Here is a 12,164-nt window from a genome sequence, read left to right as displayed (position 1 = left end):
TTATTATTTTATTGGCCTCCCAAGTGGTTAAGTCCAGGAGTCTAACTAGTGATTTTTGGCTAATCAAACCAGCTGTTTAATGCATGGCCTAGGGCTGCATGGTTAACTGGACCACCTGTTCTCAGCAGCCTCCATGGGAGGGACAGGTGATACTGTGTAATTTCAGGGATCAAACCTGGTCTCATGTAAGCTAGTAACCACTATACTATCTTTTGGCTCTTATATCTCCCACCCCACTTTTTTTTTTGTTAATTCACCGTAAGATACAGTGACAAAAAATTCATGTTTGAACTTCAATCATATGGTCATCAAACACCCATCCCTTCACCAGTGCACATTTTCTACTACCAAAATCCTCAGTATTCCCTCCCCCATTCCACACCTCTCCCTGCCTGTGTTGCAGACAATTTGCAAAGTATTCTTTCTCTACTTTAGTTACCTTCGATATTTTGAGACCAGTCCTACCTCCCCTCATACCTGCCTAAAATACAATTGCTAGACAATGTGTTTTGTAGGATATTATATAATGTTGTATGACTGCAAGAGCATCCACGTGCTCTAGGAATTCTGAGATTTTAATAATTAGGGTTTGAAGAAATCACTGCCACAAGTTGCTTGGGTCTGAGATCCCTGTGTGTGTCTCTGGATCATGGTCACGTGGGAGCTGGTGCTTCTTGCTGGCTTCTAGAAAATGGCAACCACTGGAGCACTTAGAGGGCAGGTGGTATGATAGCACCTGCCCCCATCTGGAGCGGCCCAGTGGAGAAGGCCTATTGCAAAGTCCCGGGCCATCTCTGCCGCAAGTTGCTTGGGTCTGAGATTTCTGTTTGTCTCTGGGTTATGGCCACGTTGGACCTAAGTAGAAGGTGGGCGAATCTGGCATCATTTTGGCCCTTAAGTTTTTTATTTTTATCCTAAAAAACTTGTTTTTATTTCAGTAAGAAAACCCAAGTTTCTAGAAATAGTAATTTTTAAACACCCTTGAAATTAGTAGTATTTACTGGAGTAAAAATATGTTCGTATTATTAAAACATAAATTGCAAAGGCCTACTCTTAAGAGTTTTCATTTTAAGAACAGAGATATATGTGAAAGAAAATAACAATAATTCCATCTTCCAAAGTCATTATCAAGTGATATACCTGAATTAAACAATTATGAAAAAGGAAACACTTATGCCTGAAGTATCTAGGTAAGATCATGGGACACTTGAGTAAAATAGGTCTTAAAAGGATGAAAATAGCCAAATTTCCAAGTGGAAAGGTTTTATAAAATAATAGGCAAGGGGTGGGGGGGAATCCAGTTTTGTTAATGATCAAGGAAGAACTTTGTAAATGGCAAAAAATCTCTGTGAGGTTGTTATCTTCCAGGAAATGAAGTACAGAAGATGAGTTGAAGGTGGGTTGATACTGTTTAAAGAAACTAGGGTACAGCTACACAATGGAATACTATATATCTGTTAGAAAAAAATGAAGTCATGAAATTAATTTGTAAATGGATCAACATGGAGAGTATCATGCTGGCAAAATGAGTCAGAAGGTGAGGGACAGAAAATGCACTCATTTGTTGGATGTAAAAAAAAATCATAGTTAGGGACTAACAATGAAGGACAGTAGAAACAAGGACCAAGAGGATTGTTACTGTTGGGAGCCTGTCTCAAGGGATTAGGGAGAAGACAGTTGGAATAGAGAAGGGATCATTATGACAATGATGGTTGGAGGGAATCACTCAGGATGGGGGATATGTGCTGAAAGTGGGTAAAGGAACAAACATGATGGCCTCTCAGGATCTGTATTGTAAGCCATTAAGCGCAAAGGGGGGGGGGGAGACAGAGAGACAGAGAGACAGAAAGAGACAGAGACAGAAAGAGAGAGAGAGAGAGAGAGAGAGAGAGAGAGAGAGAGGAGAGAAGTGCCCACTGTAGAGGCAATACTGGGGGTAAGGGGTGGGAATAATACTGGGGATGTTGAGATTGGGAAATGTATACTGGTGGTGGAGGGGATGGGTATTGGAACATTGTATGACTGAAATCCAATCATGAAAGCTTTGTAACCATATCTTATGTTGATTCACATGGGTTGAGACCAGGTTGTGAAGGGCATAGAAGGTGAGACTTTAGATCCATCTTACAAAAATTGGATAGACACTAAAGGTTTAATGAGGGAAATGACATGTGCAGATCATGTCTTCAAGAGTGATGTGGCCTAGTTTTATTATGAGTTGGGACAGTCACTGTGAATATGGAGATTATAACTGGAGAATAATAATTCTTAGTGAATAATTTGGCATATCAAATATGTCATGGGTAGCTTGCCAGGCTTTGCCGTGTGGGCGAGATACTCTCGGTAGCTTGCCAGGGTCTCCAAGAGGGGCGGAGGAATTGAACCCGGATCTGCCGGGTCAGCTGCATGCAAGGCAAATGCCCTACCCGCTGGGCTATGGCTCCAGCCCCAGAGTATATGCTACACTGAACATAAAATTTTAAAGGTAAGAATAAGCTACTTGTCACTTTTTGAGACTTTAGAGGTCCAATACATACCTTCCCAAAGAGAATTGTTCTTAACTTTGCCAGAAAAAAAAGTCTCATACCAAATTTTACATTTATTTTTTAATGGGCTTGTTGTGTTTCCTGAAGCATACCATCTAAAAGCCATTATCACTTTATGATTCATATAAAACTTTCATAGAAGTTCTTTGTGTGCCGCTTGCCTTTAACAGTTTTCTAACACTTCTCAGATAGGAAAATCTTTATCATTGCTTTGTTCATTCCCATTTCACCAGAATGAATCTATGCTCTTAGCAATTGTCTTAGAAAATTTTTATTTTATAGAGAGACATGCACAATTTTGGGTTGCATTATTTTTTCTCAAAACAGTTATTGCTGTTGTGCTAGGAAGACGGTTTAGTGGTCAGGGATGAATTCCTTACATGTGCATGGCTCATGCTCCTTCATCCAGGCTAGTTGTATTTCTAGAAATGGTTCGAGGGCCTCTGGACCCCAGGGCTATGTTTAGTCATCAAAAACAAATAAAGTAATGGCATCAGAAAAAGGAATTAACATTGAACTTTGTACTTTCCAGTAGTTGTACTTATTTCCAATATATAAGTATATTCCTTATGCATAGTTTGTTTCCTAAATCTGCTGTTTTTAGCTGTTGGTATCTACAATGATTAGAATCAAGTTCGTATGGTACAGAGGAAAATAACAAGGCCTTATTTTCTCACATAAAAGCGAGAGCTAAACAATTGAATGCTGAACTTGTGCTCATGCTCCACACAGTCCCTTGGGACCTATTCTTTACAGCACACTTGCCACCACTCCCCTAGGACCAGCCCTTGTTTTCATGGTCTGAAATGATTCAGTTACCCCATAGCCAATTCCACCCAAGCAGCAGTGAAGGAAAGGGTTGCACAGAGGGCAAAAGACACCTATAAGATATGTTGAATGAAGAAGCTTGGGACATATAAAGACCCTTAAAGCTGCACATTATTGATAGTGATTCTGTAATCATAGAAAACTGCATGATATGTAAGAAAATGTAGCAAGATCATATATTACTTTGTATGAAGCTAAGAATAGATATTAGAGGGCATTCGATTTAAAAGGAAAATGATAAAATATGATATTTTGGCCAGAATGTCACAGCAGAGTGTCAGAAAACCTTTGTCGAGACGCTGTTCTGCTATAGATTCTTTATACCTTTGTGGTTAAGGACCAAAGTATCGACACTTTGAAAAGCAGTTTTGCACGAAGTATTAAGCAAACTTGCGAACCTGAGCTCAATAGACATGACTGAGGTGATATGTCAGTTTTCATATCAGACACTAGGTGCATAGTATTAAATAAGCAGATGAATCATATATTAAAATTAAATTTTATATAGATGAAATATATTTTTGTTTAGAAAACACTTTCAATAACATGATAATGAGTTTATCCTATCAACTATGTAGCGATTATTATGCCCATTTTACAGTTAGGAACTCAGGTACGAGAAGATGAGTGACAAAATTACATGGCTACTATTTGCTGGGATCAATATCACTTGGAAATCTCCTGCCCTTTTTATAATTCCATTTGTAATTCCATTTTTCTAATTTTATAAAGCTTAATCTGTATACTTGAACTTCCTATTACCCATTTGCTAAAGTACATAGTGGTATTTTTCTGGATTTTATCTATGTGACCCCCTCACCAATTTCTCCCTACTGTGAACTACAAACTTTAATCTGACCCCTTTTTCATCATCCTGCAGAACTACCTGACTTTATGTAATACTGAACTGTCATTTTATTCTGGACATTTATGTGTACTAAGTTTCAACTTAGTCTAACTAAATCTTCTGTGTCATACATTGCCTGAATACTTCAGGCCACAAAGATCTTTCATTTTCTTGAACTTCTGTAACATAGGGAATGTATATATAGAAATGCATATAGTACATTTAATTATAGAAATAAATTATACACTGTATCAGATTATTCCATATGTCTTGAATTTTCTCTCCCTGACTAGATTTTAAGGTCTTGTACTTCCTAAGTTATTTTAGGAACACAGGGACAGTGGTAAGAACATGAGAAGAATAGTTCAAATGAAAATTGAGTCTTTTATTGAGCCTCTACTGAGATCTAGTCTCCATAAATGAGAAAACAGAGTCAAAGAGCACTTCCCCCCCACCAAAAATATCTCTGTTTCAGTTGCTAGAAATTGAATCCTTCTATACCTGTAACATATTTGGGGTTTACTTCTTGATACTTGCTTATGACTACAAATTCATTTTCTACTCTTGCAGCAATTCTTTCAAGTTATTTATTTTTTAAAAATTCACCTCATATTTCCCCATTTAATATGTTGAGATTTTGGATTTTCTGATGCAAATGAGGTCCTTAGAAATCATCTAATGTAGCACTGTTAATACAGATGAGTTTATGAGACTTACTGAAGTCACATGGGTGATTAATGCTGGTGACAAGAATTTAGTTCTCACTCATCAACCAAAACCCACTGTTCTCTTTCCCAAGAAACAATCATAATGACTTATTCATAAGGTTACTAACACCAATCCTTTCTTTTTGTCCCCTCCCTCCCACCTTAGCTCTCTTCAATCTAATTCCTGTGGGCCTTCGTGTGGTGGCCATCCAGGGGGTGAAGGCCAGCCTCTATGTGGCTATGAATGGTGAAGGCTATCTCTACAGCTCAGTAAGTACCTTGCTTTGTGTGTGTGCATGCACATGTGTGTGTACACGCACGCATGCCTGCCTCTAGGCATGTGAACGCATATCTATCTCAGTCTAACACATTAAGGGGTGACATAACAACCACTATATTAGAAATGAAATTGGAAATTGAAATACTTTGTATTTCCTGACATAATACCTCAGAATTATCCTGAGGATTTCATAATTTAGCTATAATTTAGCATGTTAAAGGTTATGTTCCACAGGGGGAAAAAACTAGTAGTCTTCATACAATATAAATTTTCTTTATCAAGCTTCAACTTCTAGAGGATAAATCTGTGTTTTGGATTTTTCTTTTTATCTAATTTAAGGAATAGGACACTTTATTTCTCTCAAATACTTTTTTTTATGCACAAAGTAAATTTATTATGTGAAATTATAGAATCCATACGTTTTCTTGGTCTTAATATAAAGAAATAATTTCAGAATGCCTTGTGTTTTTGTTGTATATAGTCAATTGATGTAGTACCTAATATGTCAGATTCCTGGTATAATTTCACCTTAACACCATCATAAATTTCTGAAGTAACAACTATATTATGTTCTGTTATTTATTATGTTTGTAGTTTAGTTACTCTTTCTTTTGAGTAAGTACTCACTTTTTTAGGGACTAATTTATAAACCCTTAAAATGAGAACGTTGACCACCTCTAAAATCTTTAAAAAATCTAAAAAACTATAAAATAACATAGCACTAGTGTTATCATTATTAGTACTGACTTGTTTTTAAAATTTAATGATATTCTAATTCCTCTTTTATTATCCAGAGAGCTTTTGCAGGGTGAGAAAGACTGTACAGTGGTTAGGGTACTTATCTTGGAGGTGACCGATCATGGTTTGATAGCTAGACACTGTATATAATCCTCCAAGCATCACCTGAGTAATTTTTTACCACAGAGCCAGAAATTACTCCTAAACATTTCAGTGTGTGGCCCCAAATCATAAAAAATGGAAAATAAACAAAAGTGAAACTAGCTTTTGCACTGAGAGGATGTGGTTGCTCTCGATGTTGTGTGTGTATTTATTTATATATGTTATATATGTACATATTTTCTCTCTTGTAAGAGATTTGCGCGTGCTTTAGATTATGATAATGGGCTTTCATTCCTATTGATAAATATAATAATCTTAATGTCCAACTACTGTACATCTATATTTTAAATGCAAATATTCACAAAAGACAATAAAGGTAACAGGTAGTTCTTCTGAATAATTTCAGTTAATTAACATTTTCTTTTAAATTTTTCTGCGTGGTTTGATGCCACTCCCATCTTTGCTTAGGGTTTACTCCTGACCCTGTGCTCAGAGATAATTCCTGGCAGTGCTTGGAAGGCCAGATTTGGTCCTGAAACCCAAACAAGGGCAGCCTCATGCAAGGCAAGTCCACCCCACCTGGCCCCCAACCTGCCACCTTGACAGGCACAGTCTAAAGATTTGTGGTCGTAGTTTGGATCTCACATTTTCGGTGTTGTGAACTCTGTTGTTTGGATATATAGCTATATCAAGCTATATCACTCCCTCAGTGATAGAGCTATATTGATACAGGTTACTGATGTACCTGAGGTCCTTGACCTGTGCTTCCATTTTTTTTGAATGGAGAATTTTGCTGTAACGAAAAAATTTTTTTTTGTGTTTGTTTTGTTTTGGCTATGTCCTTAATAAAGGACCGTACACCTTAATGAAACCAATGATTCCCTGCTCTTTAACCTGTTTGGGATAGCTAGTTTCTTAGCCTTGCTCTTCACAAAGTCAAACTAGTTTCCTAGTAAGAGTGACAACACAGGGGCTGGAGTGATAGCACAGCGGATAGGGCATTTGCCTTAAAAGCGGCTGATTCAGGTTTGATTCCCAGCATTCCATATGGTCCCCTGAGCACCACCAGGAGTAATTCCTGAATGGCATGAGCCAGGAGTATCCCTGTGCACCACCGGGTGTGACCCAAAAGGCAAATAAAATAAAGTAAAATAAAATAAAAAAAGAGTGACAACACATTATCTTGCTACTGCAGAACTTAAGGGAGCAAAGCCTGTATTATAGATGCAGATCTTTAGGGCTCCTACTTTCAAAATCATTCCCTTTCTTTGTAGGATCCTGGGAATGAGTGCTGTTTTCAGTTTTACACAGTACGGATAGGACTGGCTATTTACTGATAGGAACTGAAAGGAGATGCTATAGGAGGAGGTAGGCCTAAAAGAGAATTGGGTGTTTCATCACAATTACACTGCTGCTTTCTTCAGTGTAGGAGAGCACCAGGGCAGTCAGAAGTCTTGTGAGCACTTAAAGACAGGCTCTTATCATGGGTTTTCTTGAAGTGCTTTTGGTACATGTTCAGGCTTGAAGTCATTTGAAGAGCAGCTTCCTACTGAGAAGGAAACAGTGTACTTGGGTACACCGATAAAGGCCATAACTAGAGTATAAAGCAGAATGTGCACTAGGGGAAAAGCTGAAGAGGTCTAAACAAGCTGACTTATCAAAGACAAATGTACAAATGTCACCATTTCTTTAATATCGTGTACTTGGTTTGTAGTCACATTTAAATTAGGAATTTAATTTTCTTCTGATTTCAACCCCCACCCTCTGCCATCACTTGTCAGAGGAAATAGTGGTGCATGCCTAGCGACTTTAGAGTATAGTCTTGAGATACATTCTGAAATGCTGGTGTTTTAGAGGTGCATTTACTCCGTATGTACCTAGTAGGATTACTGATGTATCTGGGTATATTTTTATCATCATAATCGATTTTTTAAATTTTATTTTTATTTTTGGGTTTTGGACCACACAGCTGTATTCAGGCTCACTTGTGACTACGCTCAGGAGTATCACTTCTGGCAATGCTTGGAGGACCAAATGGGATGCTTGGGATCTAATCCAGATCAATGCTTGCAGGGCAAATACCTTACCCATTGTACTATCATTCTGGCCACAACCGATATTGTACATCTTGCTTTGCTTCTCAGTATGTTTTAAAATTTCTTCACATGATTGAAAATTTTGGCGTTCTTTTCTTCAGCTGATTTATATCAAAACATAGGTTTAACCTCTATTCCTTTAATTATTTTTTTTAGCATCTGACCCCTTTTAAAAGAATACACTCATAAGCATGTAGTTTTACTAAATTTTCATCTTCCTTTCAAAGAGACTATAGCATGTTTGTTGACTTTCATTTTTTAGACCAATTTAATTAGTTTTTACTTTAAAATAAAATTATTTGATTCTCTTAGCTTGCCACAAGTGATTTCTGAGTACAGAGCTAGGAGTAACTCCTGAACACTGCTGAGTGTGCATCCCTCCCCACCAAAAGTTTATATTAAGAAGTAGTTATTTTATAGTTAACAGTTATATTTAGTCAATATTTAAATTAAAAGGATGGAAGAAAGAGATACAAGATTTGTAATGAAATTGGGTTTAGAACATTATGTCTCTGGAACTACTATGGATAATTTTGTAAATCAGTGATAAAAAGAGTAAAACCTGGTAATAATTTTGTAACAATACACATACACAAATGGATTGAACAACTTAGGAGCCTTGCAGATATATATGGATATTGTACTTAGATATAGTTTGAGTAGATGGAAATATGTCTAGGTCATTTTTTATGTTGGCTAATACTGTTGTATATTTTTTGATGAATAGTTTTATGAGCTTAGCACACTTTTCACTGACATTTGGTGACATAATGTTTAAAATTTTATTAAAAGAGCTTATTTTTCTTCTCTTTTTTTTTTTTTTTTTTGCTTTTTGGGTCATACCCAATGATGCACACGGGCTACTCCTGCCTCTGTACCCAGGAGTTACTCCTCACGGTGCTTGGGGGACCATATAAGATTCTGGAAAATGAACCTGGGTTGGCCGCATGCAAGGCAAACGCCTTACCTGCTATGCTATTGCTCCAGCCCCCGAGAGCTTATTTTTCTTAAAACAATTATTTGTTTACTTTATAAAATTGAAGTAATGTTGATAATATTTTGGCCTTATGCCATTCATTTATGTCTAAATTCTGGTTTCTATAACTAATGATGTTAATAACTATGATTTTTTTTTTACTGAGCGATAAACTATGATGAAAGTAAAGCATACTTTTATTGTTCATCATCCGCTTAACTCATACTAATTTTATTTGGAGTTCATATTCTAATGTGCATGTAATGTTGTTGTGAGATTATCCTTTGTAGTGATGATCACAGCAGTAGTGTAGTTTACTGTGATGGGTGGGCTGGAGAGATAACACAGGGGTTAAGCACTTGTCTTGCCCACGACCATTCCTAGATTTAATTCCTGGTAGGATGTATGGTCCCCAAAACACCACCAAGAGAGATTACTGAGCACTGAAGTAAGCCCTGAGCACTGCCATGTATGGCCCTCTAAACATATGTGTATATATGTGTAGTATGTAATAAACCTGATGACTCAAAATATATTTTCATTTTTGTTCTTTCTAAAGGGTTATAGATATGTATTTCCTTTTGAAAATACTTCTGTAATGTAGGATGAGTATAAAAAGATTGTTGAATTAAGCTTATCCTGGTGAGTAACAAAACCAAAAGTTAAAAATTTAGGCCCAAACTCTGAGGTTTTCATAATACCAGCCTGCTGTAATATATATATATATATGTATATATATAATGTATATATATATTACAATATTTCCATTGTGGAGTATTTTTCATTTCCCCCTGAACTATCATATAAGTAGACTCTCTTGAGCCTTGAAATAACTCTGTTATTACTACTGTATGGCAGACGCCACACTGGAAAATAGAAAAGTTAAGTGAGTGAAATGAGGTCACTCAGTACAAGTGAAGTAGGTTAAGAAAAGTTCAGTCTTTATTTTCAAAACCTATATTGCTCATCTGGACTTGCTATCCCAATTGGGGATGCACTACCCATACCATTACTATCTAATATCAAAGCTCAGTTCTTTGAAAACAAGGGCAACCTATCATGGTTTTTTGGAAAGCTTTATTTAAAGGTATCAAGAATTCAATAACAACAAGAAGGAAAACATTTCTCAGTGGCCTCATTTCCTTTTGTACAGTTTAGAATTCCATGCCTTACTTTGGTATTTCAGTGAGAGAAGACACTGCCAAGATTTTTCCCCAAAATGGATTTTATATTAAAAATAAGTCAAAAGTTACTGGGAAAATTGAAGTGGTCTCTGAGGAAAAAGAAAAGGGAAGGCTAATATTGAAAGCAATAAGTCTATTTTACCCACAAGGTGTGCTATTGAGATGGTGCATTTTAGTTTACCCCTCTTTTTTCCTTTTCTTTTCTACTATCATACAGATAAAACACTTCACATTATTAAAAGTATGACAAATATTTTTTCTATCTCCGTAGACAAAAATAACATCCATATTTTGTACTCTAACGTATTTATCTGTGTATTTCCTTTTTTTTTGCTTTTGTTAGAATTATGTGCTTTTAGGCCCAAATGCAAATTATCTGAAATTTGACAACATATCTGATATAGAGTAATACAGATATTAGTACTGAATGCTGCAATTTCCATGTGAAATGTGTCCGTTCAAATCTTGTTGATTTGGTTGATAGATATATTTCATGCAGTTTGATTCTGGCAGCATTCAGTGGCCATCTGGTTTCATTGTTTTTGTAATTTTTTTTTTTAAATTGGGACTACATATTTTCTAGTTCAACTAACTGGTTCAACTCTGAATAGATTATGAAACACGAAAAGTTTTCAGGTGGAATCTGTTTGTTAACTCTTATCTAAGGCTGATATTGTAGAAGATGCCGTCATTTTCTAGTAAATACTGCTTATGAAAGTCGTAAAGTTGGAGCAAATATTAGCCAGAAAATCTTTCAAAGGAAGATAGCACTGTAGCACTGTCCTCCCATTGTTCATCGATTTACTTAAGTGGGCACCAGTAACATGTCCATTGTGAGACTTGTTGTTACTGTTTTTGACATATCGAATACTTCACAGGAAGCTTGCCAGGCTCTGCCGTGTGGGTGGGATGCTCTCAGAAGCTTGCCTGACTCTCTGGGAGGGACGGAAGAATCGAACCCAGGTCGGCTGCGTGCAAGGCAAACACCCTACCCACTGTGCTATTACCTGGAAATGTGATAGCATGGTGGGTAGGGCATTTACCTTGCATGCGGCCTACACGGCTGATCCGAGTTTGAATCTTCCGCCCTCTCAGAGAGCCGATATGCCAAACACAGTAACAAGTCTCACAATGTTACTGGGCCAGCTCGAGCAAATTGATAAACAACGGGAGGATAGTGACAGTGACAGTGATTTTCATTCTGTGTTAGAAAAGAATTATAGATTTAAATATATATATATATATATATATATATATCAAATAGAAGTACAAAACTTTTCCATGTCAGAAGTTTAATTTCCTCATCAGCTGACTTCCTGACTTTAAAAACTGAATATTTTTAAATCGAATATTTTTAAATACAGAACTATTGCTTGGATCTAGTAGTGGTGTCTCTGAAAAGTTCTCTACATTTGTGGGGATAAAGAAAAAAGAGGGAGAAAGAACACACAGGACATTAATGTCCTGTAATTTATAGAACTGTAAACTCTATGACAGCTGAACATAAGGGAGTCAAAGATCAAATTGCAGAGACTTGTTCAGCAACAGTTGTTACATAGTCATTGTAAGGTAAGGTAAAGGTAAAGGTAAAGGCCCTCCCGTTGATCGTGGATCGTCGATTTGCTCAAGCGGGCCCAGTAACGTCTCCATTGGAGACTTTGTTGTTACTGTGTTTGGCATATCGAATACATCACGGGAAGCTTGCCAGGCTCTGCCATGCGGGCGGGATGCTCTCGGTAGCTTGCCGGGCTCTCTGAGAGGGGCGGAGGAATCGAACTTGGGTCGGCCATGTTGGCTGCTTGTAAGGCGACACCCTACCGCTGTGCTATCGCTCCAGCATAGTCATTGTAGGACATCTAT

The 12,164-nt window shown here is 37.0% G+C and overlaps 1 protein-coding gene across 3 annotated transcripts in view; it reads left to right on the top strand.

Annotated features, from left to right (window-relative positions):
- FGF12 (fibroblast growth factor 12) overlaps positions 1 to 12,164 on the top strand; it is a 561,799-nt gene that overhangs the window by 388,826 nt on the left and 160,809 nt on the right. For all 3 annotated transcript variants that reach the window (XM_056121186.1, XM_056121185.1, XM_056121184.1), the window contains one exon: positions 5,095 to 5,198. In XM_056121186.1, coding sequence (XP_055977161.1) covers positions 5,095 to 5,198 — 104 coding nt within the window. The remainder of the gene's footprint in view (positions 1 to 5,094; positions 5,199 to 12,164) is intronic.

Source organism: Sorex fumeus, unplaced genomic scaffold (assembly GCF_029834395.1).
Source record: "Sorex fumeus unplaced genomic scaffold, SorFum_2.1 ptg000044l, whole genome shotgun sequence".
Lineage (NCBI taxonomy): Eukaryota > Metazoa > Chordata > Mammalia > Eulipotyphla > Soricidae > Sorex > Sorex fumeus.
This window is presented reverse-complemented; position numbering and strand designations above follow the sequence as displayed.